The sequence below is a fragment of the Canis aureus genome, chromosome 24, assembly GCF_053574225.1.
Source record: "Canis aureus isolate CA01 chromosome 24, VMU_Caureus_v.1.0, whole genome shotgun sequence".
NCBI lineage: Eukaryota > Metazoa > Chordata > Mammalia > Carnivora > Canidae > Canis > Canis aureus.
The window spans coordinates 43,157,184-43,184,884 of record NC_135634.1 but is presented as its reverse complement, the minus strand read 5'-3'; the positions used below and the strand labels follow the sequence as shown (position 1 = coordinate 43,184,884).

Here is a 27,701-nt window from a genome sequence, read left to right as displayed (position 1 = left end):
CTGATTTCCGTTTTGTTTTTCAATTGGCAAATGGGAACTTTGCTCTTAATAAGAGTAAGTAGGAGTTCTTAAATAAGCCTGCTTCCACCTCTGTTATCTGTTTTACTCTCTTTCTTGTACTGTGCTTCTGAGAACATTACCAAACCCTCATTTAGTCTTCATTTTGTTGTGTTGAAACAAATTACACTCTAAAATTGTATTTGTTTCTTTGACATTAGAAACTTCCTATTACTGTATGACTGGTGCATGATCAGATTCAGTTCTGAAAATCAAAGTGTAGTTAGTGTAATGCTCCTTTTTATTTCTTTTAAGCTATGACATAGATTTTGGTAGCACATATCATACTTAGTAAGTGTCTTCCAAACATTTAATCCTGTAAACTATAAGGTAGCATTGTCCTAAGAAACTAGCTGGCTTAGGATCTCTGCTCTTTTTGGTGCCACCTGGTGGCAGTTGTCTACTCTAGCTTAAATATGAATTTTGGCAGTTCTGGGACTTGGGCTACAGACTTGGTCTTTTGACACAGTGGCTGTTATTTCAGGAAGCTGCTTAGTTTGGGTGGTACCTATGGGATTGGGCCTGGAGAATATACTGGGGAACCTCCACCTTCTCTCTTCTCAAGATGGGTTTGTCTGCCAGTTTTCCCTCACAGCCTTGCCTGTCTCTACTTACTTCCTCTCTGGCCTCACTCCTTTGCCCTGGCTGCTGTGGTAACTTACGTTACTGTGGGGTTTCACTGTCTAACACAGGCATGGTGCCCGAAACATCAGGTGCTTGGTGAAATGTGATGCAACTCAGACAAATGCAGTATTTCTGAGCCACTTAACGGGATTAGACTTGATTTTAGGTTCTAACTTTTGAAAATTCTAAGGAAGAAAAGGAAAAAAACCTTTAAGTATTTTTAAGTGGTTTCATTCCTTTCTAATATGATTTCAAATAAAGAAAGGTTAGTTTACATTTATAAAGGGGGAATCGTTTAATCATGTCTGAAAGTTCATTTTTCCAGGGAGCCTGGGTGACTCATTTGTTCAGGCATCCAACTCTTGGTTTTGGCTGAGGTCATGAGCTCAAGCCCCATGTTCGGCTCCATGCTCAGCACAGAATCAGATTGAAGATTCTCTCTCTCTCTCTCCCCTGCCCCCCACCTGTGTTCTCCTTAAAATAAACAAATCTTTAAAATAAATTTCACTTTTCCTGATTGTGAAGTGTATTCAAATACATGTAGTGTTTTTAATAGACGTATTAAATGTTGGAAAACCTTTAAAATGTTTTTTGGGTTTTCTAATTTTATTTGACTTGCAGACCAACTGAACCAGAACTTAAAAAGAAAAGTTTATTTATTTTAGAGAGAGTGTGCTAGCTTGGTGCAGAGTGGGGACAGGGAGAAGCAGAGGAAGAGGGGGAGAGAAACTCAGGCAGACTCCATACTGAGCATGGAACCCAACTTGAGGCTTGAGATCATGACCTGGGCCGAAACCAAGAGTCAGACACTCAACTGACTCTACTGGTCATGTATCCAGAATGTCTTTTCCATCTTCTCCATCTTATGTAGTTTTGTTATTCTACGAATCTGTTGATATTTCAAACTATTCCTACTGTTCAGAATGGTGAAAATAAGACACCGAGTCTATGTATATTCTATTTCAGATATTCTAATTCAAAATAGTTTATTAATACTGTGACTTGACAGAGTAGTTTATGGGTTATTTTGTGCTTAAAAAAATGACTTAACTCTAAGTGCGTTCATTTAGGATGTTGTAATTGCATACCATGAAAGTACTTTGGAGTAGTATCGAAAGTATTTTGATAATATTATTACTCAATTTTAGTTTTTGTCATTTAAGTTAGGGAATAAATATGGTAATCAGATTTAATATTCTTTTCTAGTTTGATAGCACAGTTCTTTTTATTTTTTTATTTTATTATTTTTTTTGCACAGTTCTTTTTAATATTGCTTCTTTGCATTGTGAATTTGTTTTAGGTACTTTTCTGTATGTATACAGAGTTTATAATTTTACTTTTAGTTCAGTGTAGTCAAACAGCTGCTTTTTGAAGTAATCCTTTTCTATGTCTCTAGATCTTTAGAACATGACTGGTATAGAGTCTGCATCAAATAACCACAAACTAAGAATACTCTGTTATGGCAATATTTTACACCTTGTTTCTGCCATTTTAGCTTGCTTTTCAATGAGCCATGATAATAAATCATGGTAATTGCTAAACTTATCCCATGTTTTCTCATGTGCTAGTCGATTAAGTGATGTTCTAAAGAGAAAACGGCTGCCAAAACGAGGGCCAAGAAGGCCAAAGTATTCACCTCCAAGAGATGATGACAAAGTAGACAATCAAGGTAATTGCTCTGGTGATTCTGGGGGGGGCCGAGGGAAACTAAAGGCATGTACTTATCAAGCTGCTGACAGCTTTACACACACCTGGGTTTCCTGAATACTAAGTGTTTTTAGTTTCAGCAACTTCACCTACTAAGAACAGTAATTGTAAAATGTAGTTTTCATTGCACAAAAATGATTTAACTGTCATTCCCGTTTCTTTTCATAGCTAAAAGCCCTACCACTACTCAGTCACCTAAATCTTCTTTCCTGGCAAGCTTGAATCCAAAAACGTGGGGAAGGTTAAGCGCACAGTCCAACAGCAACAACATCGAACCAGCACGAACTGCGGGAGTCAGTGGTCTTGCCAGGGCCGCCTCCAAGGACACCATATCCAATAACAGGTGAAGTGAGGGAATTCTCTAATACTTCTGTTCTCGGATTTGCAAAAGTTAACATTATTGCAGTCAGTATGTTTGTTGTGTAGAGATGAAACATGGATACATTCCATTTATGCTCAGAAGTGGCATTGCTTGAGGGCAGAGCAGATTCTGTTTTTGAACTCTGTGCATGGTTTTGTCTGAAAGTCTGGTCTTACATCTTTTTTTTTTTTTTTTAATATTTTATTTATTCACGAGATACACAGAGGCAGAGACATAGGCAAGGGACAAGCAGGCTCCCTCCATTTCAACATTTATGTTTGCATTAACATATGTTCAAAACCAAATAAATTATGCTGCCCTATGGAACCTGGCAGTTGTTCTAGAGGAGGGCAAGGTGACATATTTTCTGCGTGTACACATGCACACAGACACACACCCACTTTATGAAATACCCTTTCTTCCTCTACCCTTGACAGTGGAACTTAAGGATCCTAGAGTAGAGGCTTCTTTGTTGATCTTAAGAAATTTGGAACTGTACAGGTAAACTTTTTCACACACCAGTTTGTTCCTTTAAAATATTATTTCTTTAAAGTCCTTCTGAGTTGCTTAGGTTAGTTTTTTCACTCTTGATGTAACACACCAATAAGGATTACTACTTCTGCAAATAAGAAAGTTTTAAAAATCAAATGGTACTGGGTAAAGAAACAGGCTTTTTTTTTTTTTCTGAATTTTGGTTAATAAAAAGTAATTTATCAACTTTATGTCTAAAGGCATCAGAATTTGTAATTTAAATAGCCAGGTCTCAGTTAATCGTGCATCTAACAGGTGTGTGTTTCTGGTCTGTACTTCTTTATTTCAGCTCTCCAAGGAACACAGTAAAGGACAAAGCAGATATGTCTGTACCTAATGAAGCAGCCATGTAAAGTTACTTTCAGGCAAATACTTAGGAAGGAAACTGTTACATGGTAGAGTTCCAAGAAATCAGAACTTTTTGTATATTCTCTACGTAATGATATGAAATATATTTTAAGTAGCTGTGCAATTCTCTAGTACACCTTAGCCCATTTTCAAAATGACAGTTTGGTTAATCTGAATTTATTAATCTATAAACATAGATTGTCATTGATGACAGATGGTTTTAAATATAGCAGCTGTTTGCCTTTGTGGAATTATGATTGAAATACATCTTTTCTCTGAAATACACAGAGACTAATTTTAAAATCTTGTTTTTCCTTCTTGCAGAGAAAAAATTAAAGGTTGGATTAAGGAACAGGCGCATAAATTTGTAGAGCGTTATTTCAGTTCTGAGAACATGGATGGAAGCAACCCTGCACTGAATGTCCTTCAGAGACTTTGTGCTGCAACTGAACAACTCAACCTCCAGGTACCACATTGGGTGTACATTGTTGGTCCTTTGTGGTCTCTTCCAGCATCTCTTCTGTCTTGCCATTCTTCCCTTGATGACTCTGGCTTCCCATGGATTTTGCTGTCCCAGATCAACTTTTTCACTAGACATGTATCTTTAGCACTGCACATTTCTGTACCTTGTCCCTTAGCTTTCATGCTTTATTATTTTATCATTAATTGGACTAGGAATCTCATCTTTAACTTTTTACCCTATTTCTTTCTTTTTTAAAGAGTTTATTTAGAGAGCACATATGTTTTTTGGGGAAGGAGGTGGACAGGGGCAGAGGAAGAGAGGATCTCAAGCTGACTCCACTCTGAGCGCAAAGCCTGACACAAGGCTTGATCTCACAACTCTGAGATCATGATCTGAGCCAAAATCACGAATCAGACAGATGCTCAACTGACTGAGCCACCCAGGCAACCTGTCATCCCATATTTCATGGGGAAAAAACTTGAGAAATGTCCCTCAAGTACATCTCAACTATGGGTTTAGAGTTGATAGGATTCCCCCCTTAAACCTTCGCCATGTATGTCTGATAGTACTTGGAGGAGATTGAATAAGCCTTTTATATTTCATCTGATTCTAAGCCTTTTTACATTTTTAATGCCCTTTTGAGCAATTAGAGGGGTACATGTTTTCCAAGAAATTGTCCATTTCATCCAGGTTTTAAATGTATTAATTTAAAGCCACATTTGATATTCTTGTTTTATCCTTTCATTCTGGTATTCTAGCTCTTTACCCCTCAATTTGTATTCTCATTCTTTGTCGTCTTTATTTATTTACTGTTGGTTGAATGTGAGAGTTCTTTTTTATGTTAGCGGTATGCAAGCTGTTTTTCTTCCATGAAATACTAACATTTTGTGATTATATATGTAAGATCATAGTTTCCAAGGATCCACCAAGAATGCATCACTCCCTCCGCCTTCTCTTCATTTTCTTTTGTTTTGTTTTAAAGATGTTCAAAATGTATTCTTTTTTGAGGAAATGTGAACTCCACATTTAGTTAGGACTGTTTAAATCAATATGGAAAAACCGTTCCCAACTCTTTCAGGTGGATGGTGGAGCTGAGTGCCTTGTAGAAATCCGTAGCATAGTCTCAGAGTCTGATGTTTCATCATTTGAAATCCAACATAGTGGATTTGTGAAGCAGCTGTTACTTTATTTGACATCTAAAAGTGAAAAGGATGCTGTGAGCCGAGAGATCAGATTAAAGAGATTCCTTCACGTATTTTTTTCTTCACCAGTAAGTTACTTCATAATGCTCCTATATCACCTTAAAGAAATCATTGGTCACTGATGTGTGTATTTTCATCACAGTAATTTCAATTAGATGCTAGTCAGGATACTTCAGATTTCTAGCTTGTGATACAGTTGGATTCCTTGGTGTTTTTTATTTGTTGTTGTTTTAATATCAAGTATATTAGTAAAGCAATGGAATGGTGATTTAATGGCACAGGTGCCACAGTTTCCATGGTTAGCGTGTCTTGAGTCTTTTCTCTTTAAGACCAGCCATTAATAGCCTTTCACTTGTGAATGTATTTTATTCTCAGTATTTGTTTTTAAATATGTTGTAGTTCACAATATGTACGTATAGGGAGATATGGTAAACATAGCTATAGGTATAAAATAGCATGGGTATATACTTCTCCATTTTGCATATAAAATACAGCATTAACAGTTCTATTTGAGAGTACTCAATCACCATTTATACTCTGGATTGGAACACCAGAAGGCTCAGAGACTCCCCTTCCTTCAGCCTCAGTGGGTGAGAGCAAGAATGTAACTACTCTTGGATATTAGTGACTTTACATCATTCTACTTGTTACAAAACTACTTGAGAGAAGGCATACTCAGGATCCTCTGTGTAGTAAGGCTAAGGCTGATTCTTCTGCATGCTAGTGAAACCTTTCGCCTGGCCTTTCAGGTTTGTAGGTATTTGAGCACTTCTTTCATTGTTTTAACTTGGCTACCTAAAGCAGATTTGATATTTGTTTGCAGTGCATGAAATGTGCAGCAATACTGGATATAGTTTTATACCATGTTTAGGATTCTGTACAGGTCTGTAATCTCTTAACTGAAACTCCTTGGGGCAATAGGTTTCAAAAGTTCTATAATACAGTACATATATATTACCTGATATTCCCAGTGGATTCTAAGTAGCACTCTATACTCGTTAAATATTTTTGCAGCAAAGCATATGAATATTTCTGCTCAGGAAAGATACAGACTGCAGATGGCCTCAGGTCTCACCACTAAATATGTTGTGTTTTCAAGCCTTTTAGATTGAGGAATTCCGAATAAGGGATTGTGGACCTCTACAAAGAGTCTCTCTCTGAAGTAATTTATATGGAAATAATCATTCCAACCAAATCTATCAAAAAAGATAAAAGAGAATAGATGAATGGCTCTCTTTTGTAAAATTGCCTGTTAAATTTTCTTGTTGAGGAGTGTTCCATTTTCAATAGGCCTTGCTTAACCTGTTGGTTTATTTATAACTTTAGCTTCCTGGAGAAGAGCCCATTGGAAGAGTAGAACCAGTGGGTAATGCGCCTTTGTTGGCATTAGTTCACAAGATGAACAACTGCCTCAGCCAGATGGAACAGTTTCCAGTCAAAGTACATGACTTCCCCAGTGGGAACGGGACAGGAGGCAGGTAAGGATCCCTGCCTGGGCGTGCCCTTGCCATCGGAGTGTGGGGATAATTTTATTGATGTAGAGTGGCAAGAGGTCTAGTAACCTCTTCATCTGCCCAAAGACCATTTGGTCATGATGACTGAAGTAAAGGACTTTTTATTTTTAAAAGCACTCCCCATGTTCTGAACTTAATGTTCTGGAAATACCTATCCCAGCGGCTATGTTGGCAACCTGTGATAGACCTTAGTGTTCCTAAAACTGATAAATTTTAATGTCTATTTCTTCTCTCCGTGAATTTTGTTGATCTGGATAATAAAATTGCGTTCTGTGCAATACTGTGATTTTTCTATGTGATGTAAGTGGTTCTACCTTTGAAGGGTTTTAACAAATAAGTGTTGAATATGAACTTTTCTTGTTTCATTAAAACTTTGTATATTTTCCGTAATATCATAGTTTTACCGAACTTAAGCCTTATGGAAAGAATTCACTGTAATAGTTTATTATTGTATTTTACTTGATGTTACAAGGTTTCTGGAAAATTACGACTAGGAGCCTATAAAAACAAGAAATTAGTTTGGTTTTAAAATACACAATATGATGTTTTGAAAACATTTTATTAAAACAATATGCATTTTTGGACAGATAAAGAGATCTATGTGGGCTAGAGTTTTTTCTGCCTTTGAAAATTAATATGGAATGTGGTTTTCAATTTTGATCATTATACTGTCCTGGAATATTTTTTGAAATATTGGGGCCATTTTCATCTATGCCTGAGAAAACAATGAGGTTTTTCATTTTTACCCAGATTTGTATAAAATAATGTAGGTTTACATATATCTATATCCTGTCTAATGGAATATTCTTTCCCATACCCCTATTTGCATGCCTTATGGAGTCTTACAGATAACTGCTTTTTAAGCTTGTCTGTGTGTGTCTTAACTGTTGTCAGCCCTTTACAGAAATGAGCAATTAAATATTACCAGGTTTAGACTGGCTTCATTCAAAAGAATATAGCAAAGTAAATTTTATTTTATTTTTTTTTTAGCAAAGTAAATTTTAAACGTTTGTTTTTAAAGTAATTCTATAGCAGAGATGTTTGAAAGCAAAAAACAGGGCTTTTCCCTTTGTTTTTAAAGCCATAGAATTCAGTTAGGCAATGGCAAAATACTGTATAAGTAAGCATGCTCAAATGGTTGAGGAACTTTTATTCTGGAGAAATAGTTAAATCTCGGTGGTCAAGGATTTCTGCTCACAGGGATTTCTCATGACAGAGATCAAATGATGATTTAATGTTTACATATGCATGCATGCACACCCTTTTTATTTCTTTATAACAACTTTCGCTAACTCAAATTGCTGGCTTTTTACATAACTGGTAAGTGCTTATTTTTTGCCTTTATAAAATGCAATTTGTAGTGTCTAGCTTTGGTTTGAATTAATTATGTTGATTTTGAAAATAATAGAATAACTTTTTTTCACAAATTATCTTGAGCTTTTCTCTCAACAGAGGATCACAGGCTTTAAAATTTTTCAACACACACCAGTTAAAATGCCAGTTACAAAGACATCCAGACTGTGCAAATGTGAAGCAGTGGAAGGGCGGGCCGGTCAAGATTGATCCCCTGGCTTTGGTACAAGCTATTGAGAGATACCTTGTAGTTAGAGGTACTTTCCTTGTCTATGTGTTTATACATACATTTGGGCTGGGAATATTAGGGAATGTACAAATATTTCCCTGTTTATTGCTGCGCCTGTTAAAACTAGCATCAGGAACTTATGTTTCCATCATTAATTTTATATATATAGCATGTGGAAATACGACAACCTTCCAGGGGATTGGTGGCATACTTCAGTGACAAGTTAAATAATCTTGTTGGAACGTAATGTAGTAGAAATGGCATTTTCTATGTGACAATTTTCTTAGCTCTTTCTGGTACATTGGTCAAAGTGTAATACACACTTTTTTCTAAGAGTATGTTAGTTTAACCAGTATATATGGGCTTTTGTGACATACAATTGCTAGCTTAACAGCCTTTTTTGGTCCTCAGGGTATGGAAGAGTAAGAGAAGATGATGAAGACAGTGATGATGATGGCTCTGATGAGGAAATAGACGAGTCTCTGGTAAGGTGCTATTCTCACCATGTTGTAATGCACACAGTCGAGCGCCTGGAGCTTAAATGTATTTTCTTTTGCTTCATTTAGGCCGCTCAGTTCTTAAATTCCGGAAACGTAAGGCACAGGCTACAGTTTTATATTGGAGAACATTTGCTACCATATAACATGACTGTATATCAGGCAGTCCGGCAGTTCAGTATACAAGCTGAGGATGAGCGGGAGTCCACAGATGATGAGAGCAACCCTCTGGGAAGAGCTGGTATTTGGACAAAGACTCATACAATATGGCAAGTCTGAAAATGACTTCATTTGCTTTTTCATCTACTTTGATATATTATTTCTGTGTTTTGGAATTCATATTAATGGCTGGGTTACATAAGGAGAGGGAACCCAAATCTTACATGTTATTATTAAAAGCTGCTTCAAATATTTTATCTGTGTGTACGTAAATGCATGCATGTGCACACATGTGTATGTGTGTATTTGCCTTATGTCTCCTAGAAATTATGTATTCATGGGCAATAATCATAGTTCACATCAGCTTTTTAGATTTGTTTTAGGTATTTAAATAAGACAAAAACATCTCTATGAGATTATGTTCCTTTTGAGTAATAAGAAGCTTGTCATCTCCGAATCCTCAGAGTCATTTGAGTGTAGCTTTCTGCATTGTTTATGAATGTCTGCTGCTTATTTTTAAAGAGAACAATTCTTCAGGATGCCTGGGTGGCTCAGTTGGTTAAGTGGCCAACTCTTGATCTCAGCTCAGGTCTTGATTTCAGGTTTGTGAATTCAAGCCCTGTGTTGGGCTCCACTTAACAAAATAAAAATAAATAAATTGAGCCATTCTTCTCTGAACTACCCCTGGAGTTCCTCAGGTGGCCCCTCCTGGGATGGTGAACTCTGTGTGGTTTCTTCCTGGAAGCAGTGCTATTGGTAATTTTCTAAATACAAGAAACAGGATAGATCTCAGAGTTCTTCTTTTAACTCTGGTGTCTGTAGGTCACACTTTCAGCCCCTGTAGAATAGTTTTTAGGCCCCTATCGAATAGTTTTTATTTTTAAATCTACATTTAGTTTACATACTCTCCCATCAATTTAGGTACAAACCTGTGAGAGAGGATGAAGAAAGTAATAAAGATTGTGTTGGTGGTAAAAGAGGAAGAGCCCAAACGGCTCCAACAAAAACATCCCCTAGAAATGCAAAAAAGCACGATGAGTTATGGCATGGTAAGTTGATACGGGAGGGGAAAACAACTTGCCGTGCATGGAAATTTTAAAGGAATGATTTATATGTAGCAGTGAAGTCCTTGAATATAATTTAGAAACAATGAAATTACCACGAATGAAAAGTTAAGTACCTGGAAAATTAAATTTGGGAAGAAACTTGGGAAAAACTTAACACTCTTCCCATGAAAAACTTATGTTTCAATGAAGGCTAAAACAAATTTCATTAGTAGAGCACGTTTACTAAAGAAGAGACTGATCATGGTCAGGGGGGCCCTTCATTTTTGTCATTTATTAAAATCTAACAATTACAAAAGGAATGAACAGTTTTTCCAGGGAACAAGAATGACTACACAATGGAGTGGCACCTCCCAGTTGTTCTCTTTCGTAGTTTTTCTTCCAGTCCACGTGTGCTTGTTTGCTCCCCTTCTTTTTTATGTGATGGTACCAATGCCTTAGCATTTGGCTCTGGGTCATTCCATGGAACCTCCTTTCCAGAAGTTCCAAACAAACGGCGTCAATTGCTGAGATTTTTTATGGTCCACAGAAATAAGGACATTGTAACAGTGTTTTGTTTTGTTTTCCATAAAACGAAGTTCTATTATAAACAGTTTTTATTTTGAGATTTTTGTTTCTATGTTTTGATGTTAAAAATTGCCCTTTATGTAGTGATAGTGATAGGATTTTTAATTCCTTTGCTGAGTTAAAGTAAATGGCAACAGTTTCAGCCCCTGACCCCCTGCCCACCCCTGCCTAAGCTATTATTTAGTAAAGTCTACAAAGAGAAGAATCCTAGATCCCCTTGGAAACCATGAGTATGTCCTATCCTAAGCCTTGGATTAAAGAACCAAATCTCTTATCAGAGTCACAGTTGAGAATATTTGTCTATTTTACATGCCCATTTTAAGCTGGATATAAAAATTAAAAATCTGGGAAATTTATATAGAACTGTGAACTTAAATTTAAACATTTTTTCTTTATTCTTCTCTGGCCATTTTATTGTTAGCCATTGCTCCTGTTGAAAATAAGAAATGCAAAGGATCCGGTTTTTCTCCCTTATGGTTTGTTTGGATATGGGAGGAAAGCAAAATTTTCATAAGCCTGTCTGGTTTATGTATAAGGTAAAAGGAAAGAATGTTCGTTATCCGTGTTCTAATAGGAGGCCAAACATTAGATCTTTACAACTTGCGGTCACTATTTTAGGGGTGATAAGATTAACCAGCCCACTGGCATAGGTTTTCTAACTTGGATCAAAACTTAGCTCTGATCTCTTGCACTCTAGATGGAGTATGCCCATCAGTATCCAATCCTTTAGAAGTTTACCTCATCTCCTCGCCACCTGAGAATATAACTTTTGAAGACCCGTCCTTAGATGTGATTCTTCTTCTAAGAGTTTTACATGCCATCAGCCGATACTGGTATTACTTGTATGATGTGAGTAATGTGGTCCACTCATGGAGTTACCCATTGGGTGTTGCACATGCATGTTATTACCCTTAGTATTACCTACATATAAATCATTACCCCTAGTATAGTGGTTGATGAATTCTTGTACTAGAAACAGAAATGATGTTGCAGTTAAATGCAGGCATCATAGCCCAGTGAAATACAGCATCCTCATCAGTAGGAGCTCCTCCGCCACTTTCCTTTGCCAGCCTACAGTCTTGGATCAGTGTTCTTCCTGGCTGCACAACATGAAGAACAAATGTGAATTTATAGTTAAAATTCTTCCAGTACATTTAAGGGGAAGTTCGTTTGTCTAAGATAAAATATGAAGTAAAAAGTCAAGTGAAAGTTGAATGCTACTTTTGATATTTATATAATATAGAGAAGGATGACGGAATTGGCCTTGCACAAAACATTAGCTGCCCCATCAGTGATTGGATCAGTACTAGTGGCCTGCAGGGGTTGTGGTAGAGCTGTACCTTGTAGAAATTGTTATTTGGATTGGGGGCACTTGAGTGAGAAGCTGTATCGTATGTTGGGAATCACTCTGCATACATATTTGGAGATACGGAGTTAGTGAATATAATCCTAATGTTTTACTACATGTAGATCTTTTTTTTTTTTAACATTTTACAGAATGCAATGTGCAAGGAGATTATTCCAACTAGTGAATTTATTAACAGTAAGTTGACAGCAAAAGCAAATAGGCAGCTTCAAGATCCTTTAGTAATCATGACAGGAAATATCCCAACGTGGCTTACTGAACTAGGAAAAACCTGGTAAGATGATCATTTCTGAACTGGTGGCTTTGGGAGTATGTTATTCTCATGTTGGTCTTTACATATTTTATTACAAAAACATAGTCTTTAGTGAACCTATTTAAATGTGTTTAAGTAACATTATCATATTTGATATCACCTTGCTTAATACTTAGTCTGTCTATCCAGAGGAGGCTAGCTGGGGCTGATAAAAGATTTCCGTGTGTGTGTGCATGTGTGTATGAAATAGGAAGGTATACAAGGATATTTGATGAGAGTATAATACTCTTGTCTTCATAAATTTGGACTCAAAAGGTAGAGTTGGTTGATTTTCTGAGCCTGTTTGGGTCCAAACTTACATTCTCAGAGACCATAGGACTGTGCTGATCAATATGGTAGTTAGTAGCCACATATATCTGTTTACATTTACATCAATGAAAACTAGGTAAATTAGACATTAGTTTTTAGTCACATTAGCCACATCCTTATGTGGCTACTCACAGGAGACAAAACAGAATATTGGCATTATTACAGAAAGTGCTTTTAACATCTCTTGTCAAGAACTTCCAAAATCCTACATCAAAATCCAAAATCCATCATCGGAGGTAGTAGGACCTATGTTATTGTAGTGTTCATTCTTTGGAAAACAGCATGGCCGTTTGGCAGGTTTGAGTGACTTAGGAATGCCAAAGCTGGGAGGAAAATCATAAAGTAGTAAAGCCATCATTATTTATGTCTATGTGGTACAGGAATGTGTTGGCAGTGTCGTGAATTGTATTTTAAAAGTAGGATTTGCTAGTCATGTTACACTTCCTGTAGGTCTTTGGGTAGATTAAAGAAGATCTTAAATAGACCTGGTTTAAAGTCTAGGATTTTAATAGTTGGATTTCATATTTCACAGCAAAAACTACTTAATGCTTTTTTACTTAATCATTTAGAAATTTAATGCTAGAATGATGACCATTCTTCAAAATTAGTTTGCCTAGACTGTTTTTATTGGTTTTATTGGTTATATTTTTAATTGCTATTCTTTCATAGCAAGAACGGTTTCTAATGTAGGGGTTTATATGGTTTAGATTCTAATTCAGATAATCTATGTCACATCTTTTTGCAGCCCATTTTTCTTCCCTTTTGATACCCGGCAAATGCTTTTTTACGTAACTGCATTTGATCGGGACCGAGCAATGCAAAGATTACTTGATACCAACCCAGAAATCAACCAGTCGGATTCTCAAGATAGCAGAGTTGCACCTAGATTGGATAGAAAAAAAGTAAGTTTCTCCCCCCAAATATTTAAAGATAAATCTCACTGAGTTTTCAACTAGGAACTAGTTGATGTGGTGCATGGGAGCAGGGCCTGGTGGTGCAGAGCTATAACTCAGTCCCAGGTATCTCTCATCTGGAGTAGCCATGGCTTCCTCTCAAGCTCTTGGAACCAGGATCTGTGTGATTCTTCTTCATCCTCACTTAAGAGTCCCTTTTTCCTAGTTCTGAAATAATTTCTACAGTTCTTTTATCAGTTGCCATAATATGCCAAGAAAGAGTCTTTACCTTCTCTCACCAAAGCTGTGTTTTCTTTTTAAATTAGGAACTCACTCTATAGTCTCCCTTATGCAGTGTAGGTAGCATTAACCAGATTCACTTTCTTCCTTCTCAAATCACTCCCATCAGAGATGAGCGAAACAAGATTCTGAATGAAATTCTTGGCTTGAGCCTCGTCACCCCCTGTGTTGCTGATGTCATCTTCCTGGGCTTCTCACCTTGGCACCATGTTGAGAGCTGTGACTGTACCTCTCTTGAGCCATTTCAGCAGGGACCCTGTCCTACATTTCTGACCTAGCACCCTTTTTTACTTAATGACATCTCTGTTTGTCTTCCTCTTTTGTGCCAAGGATTCTTACCTAAGGCTGTCTTTCCAAGACCAGTGTGAACCATTATTAATGACACTAAAATAGAGATTAGAAGGAATGAAGAGCATGGTAAAATATATGTGTATACTTTTTGTTTTGCAGAGCCTTGCTATTTCTATCTTTATTTGTAGTGTTAGGAATGTGTCACCAGTGGTGTTGGCAGAATTTGGAAAAATGGCAGTACCCGTCTTGTCCCCATGAATCTTATTTGTAGATGTTTGTAGTTGTGCTTGTAGGATCCCTGCAGGTTGGAGCCAGGGTCTTTCAGCTCACCTGTCTCACCTGCCACCTCCATATCCATCTCTCCATTATGTATCCGTAAACATGCCCAGGGAGATTCCATGCAGCTGTAGCCCTGACTTGCATTGATGTCTGGCAAGGGTATAGATAGATAGCCTTTCTTCTCCACCCTGTGAATCCACCCTGTGAATTTTCTGAACCTGCCATGGGCTCAAGATAATACTCAGGCTTAACACTTAGCTTTGCTGCCCATGTTTGTAGCAATGCAGCTACTTCTTTCTTACCTTAACCTTTTCTGAGGCATGGTTTTAAAGGAACCGTCTTGGGGCACCTGACTGTCTCAGTCGGCTCAGTGCCTGTTGGCTGGGGTCATGATCTCAGGTTGTGGGATCAAGCCCCAAGTTAGGCTCCATGCCGGGCGTGGAACTTGCTTGAGATTCTCTCTCCTTCCCCTCCCTGCACTAGATTGCACAGGTTCACGTGTCTCTTCTCTTCTCTTCTCTTCTCTTCTCTTCTCTTCTCTTCTCTTCTCTTCTCTTCTCTTCTCTTCTCTTCTCTCTCTTCTCTTCTCGTGCTTTCTCTGTCTCACACAAATAAGTGAATCTTAAAAGGAATCTTTTAACATTTATTTATTTGCACTCTGGGAAAATGCCACCTATTTATTAAAGTGTAATGTGAGCATAGTTTCCTCATGTACTTTGTTTTTTGGTTTTGTTTTTTGTTTTTTTTGTTTTTGTTTTTTTTTAGCGTACTGTGAACAGAGAGGAGCTGCTGAAACAAGCGGAGTCTGTAATGCAGGATCTCGGTAGCTCACGGGCCATGTTAGAAATCCAGTATGAAAATGAGGTGAGCTTATGAGTGTGGACGGGTTTTGGCCTAATATGTACTTTCAATAAGACTTTGTTGGTCCTCTGAAACATTCAGAGACAATTGGGAAATTTATCTAGAAACTGGAGATTTGCTCTGTTTTGGATGATCTTGGAAAATCGAAGCTCTCCAGGTTCCAAAGCTAAAGTGTATAATAAAAGACAGTTGTTTTCCTTGTTTAAGAGCAAATGCTTGTAATTGTTAGGTTGATAAAGTAAAAGGATGTTTTAAGCATACCTTTCAAAATGTTTGAACTGCTTTTCAAAAGAAATCTCAGATAATAAACGCACACTTACAGCATTTACAATTCTAGTTGTATGAATGCGAATGTTTAAATGTATAGTTTGTAACCATTGCCACATCAAGATGGAGAAAAAAAAAATCCCATCACCTCGGACTGTTTTCTTAAACTACTTTGTGCCCTACCCCCACCCAGAGGCAGCCATTGGTCTATTTTCTGTCCTGTAGTTTTGTCTTTTTAAAATGATGTGCAGGGTGGAATAGTAGTAGAGTTTGTAGTCATTTGTGTTATTCTTCTCCCGCACTTAGCATAATGCTTTTGAGATGCATCCATGTTGTTGCCTGTATCAATTTGTTTCCATTTATCAGTAATAGTAAGAGTCTGTTGTATGGATATTTCAGGAAATGTTTCATCACCAAATGATGCACACTTTAGTTTCCAGTTTTGACACTTATGAATAATGCTGCTGTGAACCTTTGTGTACAAGTCTTTGTATAGATATGTGTTTATTTCTCTTAGGTAAATTCTTCAGGGATGAATTGCAAACTTATTTTTAGTAAGATATGTTTTGACTTTATGAAAAACACCAAACTGTTTCCCAAGTAGCTTTGCCATTTCCCATTCCCAGCAGTGATGAAGCATGTGAGTTTCCATTGGGTCCCATGCTCACCAACCCTTGGGTCTTTTTAATTTGGGGTTGGGGGTGGCTTAAAGTGGTATCTTACTATGTTGTATTTGCATTTTTCTGATGATTAATAATAGTTTCATTTCTATTTGTTTCACTGGCCATTCATATATCTTCTCTGGAGGAGTGTCTACTTTTCCAGTGTTGGGTTTTATGATTGAGTTCTTTTATTACTCTGGATACAAGGTCTCTTTGAGATGAGTGCAAACATTTTCTTCCACTCTGTGGTTTATCTTTCAGTTTCCTCATGAAATGTCTTTGGAAGAGCAGAAGTTTTTAATTTTGTTGAAGTCCAGTTATCAATTTTTATTTTTTGGTTTGTGCTTTTTTATCCCAGGAAATTCTCCCTCACCCTTGGTTTTCAGAGATTTTCTCCCATGTGTTTTTATAGTTTCAGCTCTCATACTTTGGTCTATGGTCCATTTTTAGTTAATTTTTAGATATAGTGTAAGAGGTTAAGGTTCTTTTTCTTTCTTCCTAAATATAGGCTATTTCTTTTATCCAGCACCCTTTGTTTGAAAAGGCATATACTTGTCCCATATTGAATGACCTTGGCACCTATTTGAAAACAGTCGATTATGAATATTTGGATCTATTCCTGGGTTTTGTGTTCTTTGCTACTCTATACTCATGATTACTAGATCTTTATAGTTAATTGTGAAGTCAGGTAATGAGTCCTCCAATTTTGCTTTACTTTGTCAGAGTTGTTGTGGTTATTCTCAGGCCCGGGTTTTCCATGTAAATTTTGGAATCAGCTTGTAAGTGTCCACAGAAGACCTCACTGGACATTGATTGGGATTGTGTTGAACTTTGATCAGTTTGAGAGAAAATTGACATGTGTTGTGTCTAGTCTTAGACTTCTTAAACATCATGTAGACTTCCATTTGTTTAGGTATTTTTATTTCTCTCAGTATCACTTCATTAAGTTAAATCTAGAGGTCTTTCATGCACATACTTTCTTAAATTTTTCCCTACATGTTTTGTGTTTTGTTATGATGTGTAAAATGATACTATACTTATATTCCAGTTGCTGTTATTTTGTAGAAATACAGGTGATTTTTGTATCTTGACCTTATTTTCTGTGATGTTCATAAATATTAGTTCTAATAACTTTTTAATAGATCATTTAAGATTATTGCAGAGCCCGGGTTTGAGAAACTTCTGTAAAGGGCCAGATAGTAAATATTCAGTCTTCATCAAAAGCACTCCATTTTTGCCTTTGTACAAGCATGAAAGTGGCCATAGACAAAACCTAATACACATGAGCCTGGCCGTGTGCCAACAAAATTTTATTGTCAATGAAATTTGAAGTTCATATAATTTTCACATGTGGTGAGTTGATATTCAGGATTTTTCAACCATTGAAATTGTAAGAACCACTCTTAGCTTGCAGATTGTATAAAAACAGGAAGTGGGCCAGAGCATAGTTCACTAACCTATGTTGTTAGACAATTGGTGTGGGTGTGGGTTGTGGGGGAAAAAAAGAAACAGCTTGGCTTCCTTTCTAACTTTTGTCATCTATTTCTTTTGAGGCACTTTTAAACAGCCACAACAGTTCATCAAAAATATTCAAATAATGGTTTTCTTTGTATTTGAACCATGAAATATTGAGTCTCTTGTGGATACCTTCCTCCCTCTTTTCCCTAAATATTTTTAAGACAAAACTTAAGAATGTTTGGACTTTTGAAACTCCTACCTAAAATTCCCAAACCTTCTATTATACTGATTATTTATTTATAATAGCCAATCCCTCTGCCTCTCAGTTTTTTCGTCTATAAAATGTGAGTTAAAGTACAACCTCAAACAATCTGCAATATTACGTATAGTTATCCAAGGAATTTTAATTATGATTGATTTTTTTGTTGTTCATTTTCTTAAGCATTTTCATCTTCTCATTAAGACTTTTGAAAAGTTACTTGGGAGTATTTAGTCATCAAAATTAAAACTTGAAGTAGTTATGACCTGGGAAGTAGAATACAGTGTGCTAGGGATCTAGTTTATGGCGAGAGTTCCTATAGCCAAAGGACTACAGTGTAGTTGTGGGGTACGTCGTAGGACAAAGGTATAAATTAATGTGGCTGAAGAGCGGTATGGGTGTCAAGTGAACAAGGCTTTCAGACAGGTCCTACTGTCTTGGAGTGTGTGGGCAGGACCATAGAGTTAGACCTTGATGGAAGAGAGTGGGAGGATTAGGGGCCCAAAGGTTGTGGCTTGAGCAAAGGATTGGGCTTGGTGGTGAGTGGCAGAAGGGAGTGACTGCTCTGGAAGTGGTGGGAAAGAGGGAGGTGGAGTGGAGGCCTTGACTGCTAGGATAAGCAATTGGGATGGTCTTTTGAATCCACACTGATCATGCCTCTTGCTCAGAGGATAACCATGTTTTAGATGTTTACGTGCTTCTATTTCCTCTTCTAAAACTGCAAGACCTCTGCTCCAGCTGACTTCTTTTACTGAGTTTAACTTTGCTTCTTATATTTTACTCCAACATACTTTTTTCTTGCCAGGACTGTCTGTCTTTCCCTCTTGCATCTTTCATGGCTCTGCTCAGATTTGCATCTCATGTGCAACCTAAACAAATTCAGAATAGCATCACATTGAGTGTTTGAAGGATCATTGGGATTCAGTCACTGATACAGAAATCCTAATTTTACAGTTTTTATTGCTGGATCCTACTTACTGATTATGGAAAAGAATCCAGGAGTTGATTTCATTGGGGGAATAAGGGTTGTGAGGAGTGTACTGACTTTTTATATACAAAGGACCTCAGGTCATAAATCAGATTTAGCCATACAAGTCTGCAGGTGGTCATTAGGAAGACTTCAGACTAGCTCTAGAAGAATCCTAACTCAAAATGCCAAATCAAAAGGGGACCCATCTAGAACAGGGGTGATTGCTATGCCAGGGAAGTCCCAAACCAGTCTTTGGGCTCAGAGAGTCTTTAAGCCCCAGCATCAGCTGGGGATATAAATGACCACCCTCTGGGATGGTGAAGGGTTAGGAGTGTGGACTGTGGAGCCTGGCGCCAACAGTCACTGACCATAAAGCTGGGCAGATGATGTAACATTCTCAGTGATGGCCTCAACGGGGCCATAAGGAATGGGCCTTTCTCATCATGGTGTTATAATGATTAACAGCAGAGCACGGTCATGTGAAAGCACTAGGATGTTAGCTTTTGAAAGAAAAAGACTTTTTGAAGTTTTGAGGTCCAGCAAGTTGTCAAAACGTGTATTTCTAAAGCTTTATAATTTTCTTTCCTTTAAAAACAAATGGAGCAAAACCAGTGTACCTACCACCTTTCTAGTGGAGTGGCTGAGTAGAACAGATACCTGGCTGGGTGGATTGCCAGAGCAGCTTTGACCTACTCATAACCACCCTCACAGAGATTTGCTGTGGTGATGTGTTTACAGTGATACCCGTGCCGCTTAATATTTTAAGTCTGTTTTACCTTTGGAAATATTAGTCCCTTCTTTGGATGAGGGAATTAGACTGATCTGATTTGTGATTTGTGTTTGGCCTAGTGGTAATTACCCTAAAGGGAGAAGAAAATTAAGTGGCTCTAAGGCACCATCTGGTGGAAATCAGTTATTACTGCAGCTTTTCTTTTCTCTTGGTAGCTCTTTCCCTCCTTTCCTCTCCTCCAGTACCCAGGATTCAGTGGAGAACAGGGTACACAAAAATTCCTACCATCACACAGCAATTTTTAAAAATTTATTTTTAGTTTATTTTTATTTTTTTAGTGTGAAGAGGTTAGTGTACATGTACTTATGCATATATGTATGTTAGGCTGCATGATGAAGAAAAATAAAACAAAATAAGATGGATCAAAGCGGGGAGGAGATAGGTAATGTAAGAGAACATTTGAGCCGAGGCAAGTCATTACCATTTAGGGAAGGGAGTTTCTAAGAAAAGAGCAGAGAAGCAAAACCTCTGAGGCAGAGTCCTGGCCCTTTCCAGAATGACTGGCTAGAGGTAGGAGTCAAGCTATAGGAGGGGTCACAAAGGACTGCAGGCCATGTGAGAACTTGAGCTTCTGCTTTGAGTGAGATGGTTATCCTCTCAGCACTGAGGCTGGACTCTGAAATGCCGCAAGCGCTGGTATAGAGACCAAGCGGGAGGTTTTAGCAATAAATAGACCAGATAAGGGATGATGATGCTGGTAACCAGTATGGAATATATTTTGAAGGGGGGCTTGTTTATGATTACTTGGACTGTGTGGAGTAAAAAAGAAGAAAAGCCAGGGTTTTGTTGGAGCCCTGGGTGAATGCAGATGCCATTTACTGCTATGAAATACTTAGAAAGGGACGGGCGTGGGCCCAGGTGTTATCACAGCCAACCTGATAACATCACGGTTTGCAGAGTTTGATCAAAATGTTCGTTGGATTGCATCTAATCTGTTGAGCTATTGGGATACTTTTTAAAGGTAACTATTATAATGATAATGCCCATTATTTGCAAATAATCTCCACGTGAACTCTGGTTCTCTTGCTCAGGACTATGGTTTGATGTGCCTGTAAACTATGATATTAACTGGTCATTAGCTGCATATCTAATTTATGGTCCGAGCTGGTAGGACTTGGATAGAACAGGAAGGAATAACTATGCTATGAAAACAGACACAGGCTCTGTCCCGCGGAGGAGGGGTTTTCGTTTGAGGCTGTACCATCACTTTGAAGCTGGTTTTCAAAATACCAGCGGCCAGGCTCTAAACCAGACCTATCAAGCAAGACTCCTCAGGACACACTCAACCATCTCCATGCATACATGCTGATATAGCTCGCAGGAGTTTCCAGGGCACTGTGTGGCATGAGAAACACTGACAAATTCTCCAAGGCTAAGTTAGCCTGGTGGGTGCCAGCGTGGGTCTGACCTTCCCTTATTCCTGTATTCCTCAACAAACCCCTGTTAAAAGCCTGTTGTGTGTCCGGACACTAAAGAGAGTACAAAGGTGAATTAAAGCTACCCTTCAGTGAGAAATGCAAGCACATAATAAAATTACGGCTATGTGATGTGAAAAGTACTTAGCTGAAAATAGGAGTCTAAAGAAAAAGGAGCAGAGCAACTGGCAGAAAAGGAGGCGTCTCCTGAAGAGATGACATTTGAGCTGGTTTCAGGCTAACAGCTCACCCAAAGAAGAAGATCTATGCTGGGACAAAGCCATCTTTTACTCCCTGGGGGTGAGAGCACTACAACAGTACTGAACCATACAGTGAAAACGTGAGGGTCCTAGGGAGTAATAAAGGGTGGCTTTCTTGTTCTAGGTGACCGATCCTGAAGGAATATAGTCAGGACAGTCTGGGAAATGATGCATGAAATAAACTGTTGCTGTTAGTTATCCACACTGCAGAAAGGTTGGCCTGTGGAAAAAAAAAAAAAGCAGCAAAAGTTCTGGAAATTTGAAATTGTTCTACTTCTTTTCTCCTGTAGGTTGGTACAGGTCTTGGGCCTACACTGGAGTTTTATGCACTTGTATCTCAGGAACTTCAGAGAGCTGACTTGGGTCTCTGGAGAGGTGAAGAAGTGACTCTCAGCAATCCAAAAGGTAATATTCATTTGTAAGTCAGTTTGTGTTTTTCAGATCAGGAAAAAGGACCTTTATAATTTATTAAATAGATATAATTTCTCCCTCCCCCCCCTTTTTTTTTTAAAGATTTTAATTATTTATTCATGAGAGACAGAGAGAGAGGCAGAGTCACAGGCAGAGGGAGAAGCAGGCTCCATGCAGGGAGCCTGATGTGTGGGACTTGATCCCGGGACTCCAGGTTCATGCCCTGGGCCAAAGGCAGGCTCTAAACTGCTGAGCCACCCAGGGATCCCCCTAAATAGATACAATTTCTAGTAGAAGGCCATGCTCTCTGACCTTTAATTCCTTTTAGCCTTTGTTTTCTCTTTTATCAAATTAGAGCCTTCCGCTCTAGGGGGCTTCATCCCATGATGATCTGCTGTCTGATTTTGAGAATTCTGAATTTCTTAAATGTTCTTAGTTTACCACATTTTGTTTTGTCTTGCTTTGTTTTGTTTTGGGAAATAGCATCTAAAGTTTTATGACTTGATCATTTTATAGGAAGCCAAGAAGGGACCAAGTATATTCAAAACCTCCAGGGCCTGTTTGCACTTCCCTTTGGTAGGACAGCTAAGCCAGCCCATATCGCAAAGGTTAAAATGAAGTTTCGCTTCTTAGGAAAATTAATGGCCAAGGCTATCATGGATTTCAGATTGGTAAGTTTAAGATTATTTGGTTGTCTACAACTTTTTTGTATTTGTATAGTTTTCTATAAAACTATATGAATCCCCTGTACTTTATTTTTAAAATAGTACTTCACAGACTTTAATGTGTATATGAATTTAACAGGTTCTATTTAAAAAATTAATTCTGAGATTCAGGGATGAGGCCCAAGAATCCACGGTCTTCATTGTCGTCTTTCTTTTTTTCTTTTCTTTTCCTTTTTTGTTTGCTGCTTTTCTCAGTAAGGATTTCACATTTTCATACGAACTCCCCAGGTGATGCCAAATTGCTGTTATGAACCATTGCTTTAGTAACGAGGGTTTAGAGAATCAGGCAACGTGAAGGGTGGTTTTAAAGTATGTTACTAGATTTTTAAATTCATTTAGGAAAGCCTGAGCTTTCTGCAGCTCAACTGCGGTAAGTTGTCATTGGAATGCTAGAGTGAAAATAACCTGTGAACTAAGTATTCACAGAGCTTTGACTGTTTCTAGCCTTTTCTTCATTTCTTCTTCTCACATTGTCTGAGATACTTGGTCAGTCTGTAGAAGACATTGTCTTTCATTCAGTGTCAAGTTTCCAACCTGACGTTTTTGCTGTGCCTGCAGAATGGGTGGTTAATGAGTTATCTTAAAAGTTACAAGTTTTCAGTTTCAGGTGGTTCTTGTTTTTAACCTCTTTCAAATGTTTAGTAATACAGACTACGGTGGAATTTCAATTACTTGGCCCCAAATAGAGTAAGATTCCTATAAACATGTCTCAGTTTGGAGGCCTTTATGGAGAATATATGTCCAACATTAAAGATAACCTTTTCAAGGTCTGCTTAAATAGGATTCTTCAGTAAACTAAAATTCTCACAGTATCAGGGCCCCAAATTGGGTTTAAATGGGAATAGTTGCGTATAATGAAAAAAAACAGTTACAAAACATGTTTTTTTGGAGAGGGGGGTTTGGATTACTTAACCTTTATAACGATCTCTTAAAATGTCAGTTATAGAACTGAGACAATTCTAGAAGCTTAGCGTGACGGTTAGACTATTTTGTGTTTTCTTTTGCAGGTGGACCTTCCCCTTGGTTTACCCTTTTATAAGTGGATGCTAAGGCAAGAAACTTCACTGACATCGCATGATTTGTTTGACATTGACCCAGTTGTAGCCAGATCAGTGTATCACCTAGAAGACATTGTCAGACAGAAGAAAAGACTTGAGCAAGATAAATCCCAGGTAAGCTTAGAAGATGAGGGAATGGTCAAGTGGATCAGTTTCTTAATATTGCAAGATGAGGTCTTTGTTAAGTGGTTTATATTTGACCAATTACTGTTTTATATTAATGTTTTAGTTTAGAAGAGTTTAATTTTCTTTTTTTTTACTAGAATAACTGAAACGATTTCACTTGGGTAAGTTGACCTGTAATAACAGCTTGATTAACTAATAAAATATACTCCTGACTTGAACCCATAAGGCTCATATTTATTAAATTTTAGATGGGCATTATGTATCTGGGCAGATACTGGATCATACTTAATTTTTTTTAGTAAGCATTGGAATCAATAAAAATTATTCTCAGGACACATTCTTTCCAGAAAGGTGGCTTAACTTAGGAGCAGTCCATCATTTGTTTATAGAACAATCTTAGGAAAATAGTTTTAAAAGTCATGGTGGGTGTACACACACAGTGGGTGTACTATTTCTTGGTAACACCTGTTGAGGCTTTTTTATTACAGTATTAACAGATTAAAAATTATTTGACCCAGTCGGAGATTAATAGTAGTTCCGTGTCAGACATTAGAGGAGGACAAGGTTTTATTTAAAAAGCAGTGGCACAGATTTAATGAGCTATATTTGGGCAGGCAACCTGAACCAATGTTAAATTAATTCTGATTTTATAAATTATGTAAAATAAGAATAGAGGAGATTCTGTAGGGAAAGTGTCCCATCTCCTGATACACTGGAGACTGGAGAAGAGTTGTACAGAGATGGGGGTTTTAGAATGCCTTGTTACTGGAGAAGAAGATTTCTCTGTAAGGGAATTAATTTTATCTTCCTTATTAATTGGTGATTTTTGGAAAAATAAGTTTGTTTATTAAAATAGTGAAATTGGCATTTAAAAGAGGCCAAGTTAGTACATCTTTAGGAGATCTATTGAAGATCTATTGTTTTAGGATTTTTAGAATCAATTTTATGCCTAGCAGCTTTGAAAATTTTAAAAACCAATGCAATCTTAATTTGAAATCATCTCTTAGGTAAATAATGGCCCCAAAAAAGGAAGGAAAGAAAGTAAAATTCATGACACTGTTCCAAGTGCCACATATGTATCTTAATTCATTTAATTCACAGCACCCCTCAGAGACTTAGATATTTCTGTTAGTCATCTTTTTGCTCGTGAGAAACCCAGGGGAGATACAGGTGGAGTAACCTGCCAAGGTCACATATCTAGAATGTGGGAGGGGAGCAGAATTCACATGCAGGCTGTTTGTTCTGGATCCTTCACTCTTAGAGATTTTGCAATATTCCATCCGTTCTTTTCCTCAACTCTTTTTTGAGATTTATTCTAATCTTTATTTTTGTTGTTGTCAATTTAAAAATCTAAAAATGCATACCATAGAAACCACATTCCAGAAACTGCTTTACTGTATTAACCAGTTTTCACCCAGCACATGGGGAATGGTGGTATTCTGGAGCACCTCACCGCATCGTTTATAAAGTATACAGATGGAACAAACTTGATAGTTTAAATTCTTAACAGATACATGGAAAATGGCTTAAAGCTTATTAGTTTTCAATTTAATATAAGGTCTGAAGAAATAAATAGCAAATTCCTTTTAAACTTCTGGGGGACACTATATTCTAGATTCCTATCAACGATAGCATTTTATAATGTAAACCTTTATAAATAAGATGTTTCTTAAGTAGCTGTAGGAGAAGAGACTGTGCCTGAGCATAGCAGTGATAGCAGTGACCACCGTGGTCTGTGCAAGAGGTAGGGGGCAATTTTGAGTGCTTTGCAGCCCAGCCGGAGAACATTCAAGAGATGGTGATGATTACCACCTAGTCTTTATAAATGTAAAATGAAAGGCCTCCCTTCTGGTGTTTTCCAATCATTCACTTGAGGTGGAAAAGACCTCAACAGGGCTTTTACACAGAAGAGGACAGATTAGGATTGTTCCTTAATATTACTGCTGTTACCTCTTCTGCATCTGAATTATCTGGAATCCTAAATGGCTTTCATTTCCTTTTTAAAAATTACTAATTTAAAATCAAAACTCCCTCGTTTTTTGTTTTGTTGTTTTTAGTTTAATTGACTAATTTCTTTCACCTGGACTGTTGAGCCATTAGGAATTTCATATTCGGGGGTATCTCCAATTTGGAAAGCGATTTCGCTGCTTTTTCCTATACCAGATACCTTAATTTTCGGGTACCATTTGTAGTTTTGCATGTTGTTCTTAGATTTCTAATCTAAGAGTATGTATCTATTTATATAAGCCTTTAGTATTCTTAAGCATTTAACAAAGTGACTAATAATTGCTTTTATATTCAGAGTATGACTTGAGGAACCTTTTTCATTGCAGCATTATTAGGTGGATACAGATCTGTTATGCTACTCCTGATGGGATTGAATAAGGAATCTCCAGGGTGTTCTTTAGACTTTGTAGGGAACAAAAGTTAATTACTGTTCCTTAGATAGTGCATTATTTGTATTTATGGTTTTCTAACTAAGGAATTAACTAATCAACTAATATTATTAATTATATAGCAATTAACTATGTATATAATTGGATTCATTGAGATTAATATAGAATTTAGGAAAAGCTTTTCTGGCTCTATAGGCACTCTTAAATTGACCATCACATAAGTGATGATCACTTTCTGTGAAATCTGATTTGAAATAGGGTCAAATTGACAGACATCTCATGTTGAAGGAACACTTCCTGATCTTGTTTGTGCCTATATAAAAATAATTGGATTCTTAAGTATTTAAGATTATTTCCTTTGTGATATGTGACTTGTTCACTTGTAGATGATGATACAAAAAGAAACACTGTAAGAGCGGAAGGAACTCATAAAATGTATTTGCATAGCTTTTGTTTTATAAACACAGAACCAACTGAATGACTGTGCCTGACATCCCTTCCTCCCCCCTTTTTTTAGACCAAAGAGAGTCTACAATATGCATTAGAAACCCTGACTATGAATGGCTGCTCAGTTGAAGATCTAGGATTGGATTTCACGCTGCCAGGGTTTCCCAACATTGAACTGAAGAAAGGAGGAAAGGATATACCAGTTACCATCCACAATTTAGAGGAGTATCTAAGAGTACGTAACCGGGGCACCTTTCAGGGAGGGAAGGGGAAGGCCGGTGTGGGAACTCAAGACTTCCTGTTGGCACTATTCCTGGGGAGAGAAAGCACCTGTCCTAGGAAGCTGCCTCTCCTGCTCAGCTGAGAGTCTTGAGACACATAATGGCTGTGTCCCATCCAATTCTTTAGACCTTAGCTTCCATCTGCTTTTGAGAGAACAGGTCAGATAGTTCACAAAATCTCATATGACCTCAAATTTGCTGTCTTCATTTAAAAGAAATCAGTAAAAAGGAGCTATTGCTTGTGTTCTCACTAAGCTGCATTTTGTCTATCAGAGTTGCTAACTTGATAGAATTCACACAACACACACACACACGTTTGTTGGGTGTAGTGAGGACTTTCAGATAATTTGTGATTCTTGACTATTTTTGGAAAGTTTTCTTTTGGTTCATTTCTGACCTCAAGTGGAAAGAGCATTGTGTTCAAGATAGAATACCGTCTACACCCAGACTTAGGTTTTCCAGCAGCCTTCAGTGGGATTTTATATAGAAATGATGGCTCTGGTTTCTTTACCTGGTAGAGAAAGAGCATAGATAGCAGAGGTTTCCAACATTTCTGTGACTGATCCACACTTCCTTTAATATTCAGAGGACTGTGTGCTCATACTACCTGCTTTTCCTCACATTGAGAAAGCAGACCTTTTAGCCAACTGGTAAATGATGAGTTAACATCCAGATTAAGGTTCTCTGAAAATAATTTGTAATAACACTTATGTTTTGGTTTTCATTTTTATCTGAATATGTCCTTATTTCTTGAACCCGGTGGGTTAGCCAAAGTCGTTGATGGCTAGATTATGTTGGACCAATAACAGATGCTTTCTGTTACTTTTCAATTTCATGTGACTGCATTTCCGTAGTTGGCCTTTTTGTAAATGAGGGTGCACTGCAGAA

General features: G+C 37.5%; 1 protein-coding gene across 17 annotated transcripts in view; it reads left to right on the top strand.

The window, feature by feature from the left end:
• The window catches only part of TRIP12 (thyroid hormone receptor interactor 12), a 147,848-nt gene that overhangs the window by 115,343 nt on the left and 4,804 nt on the right, over positions 1-27,701 (top strand). For 11 of the 17 annotated variants that reach the window (XM_077869111.1, XM_077869125.1, XM_077869122.1 and 8 more), the window contains 17 exons: positions 2,250-2,350; positions 2,557-2,731; positions 3,953-4,094; positions 5,170-5,361; positions 6,620-6,771; positions 8,245-8,417; positions 8,801-8,874; positions 8,956-9,155; positions 9,967-10,094; positions 11,374-11,525; positions 12,174-12,316; positions 13,410-13,566; positions 15,193-15,291; positions 21,660-21,774; positions 22,297-22,451; positions 23,513-23,677; positions 26,603-26,767. In XM_077869111.1, coding sequence (XP_077725237.1) covers positions 2,250-2,350; positions 2,557-2,731; positions 3,953-4,094; positions 5,170-5,361; positions 6,620-6,771; positions 8,245-8,417; positions 8,801-8,874; positions 8,956-9,155; positions 9,967-10,094; positions 11,374-11,525; positions 12,174-12,316; positions 13,410-13,566; positions 15,193-15,291; positions 21,660-21,774; positions 22,297-22,451; positions 23,513-23,677; positions 26,603-26,767 — 2,488 coding nt within the window. The remainder of the gene's footprint in view (positions 1-2,249; positions 2,351-2,556; positions 2,732-3,952; positions 4,095-5,169; positions 5,362-6,619; positions 6,772-8,244; positions 8,418-8,800; positions 8,875-8,955; positions 9,156-9,966; positions 10,095-11,373; positions 11,526-12,173; positions 12,317-13,409; positions 13,567-15,192; positions 15,292-21,659; positions 21,775-22,296; positions 22,452-23,512; positions 23,678-26,602; positions 26,768-27,701) is intronic. The other 6 variants (XM_077869124.1, XM_077869123.1, XM_077869120.1 and 3 more) reach the window with 2 other exon arrangements.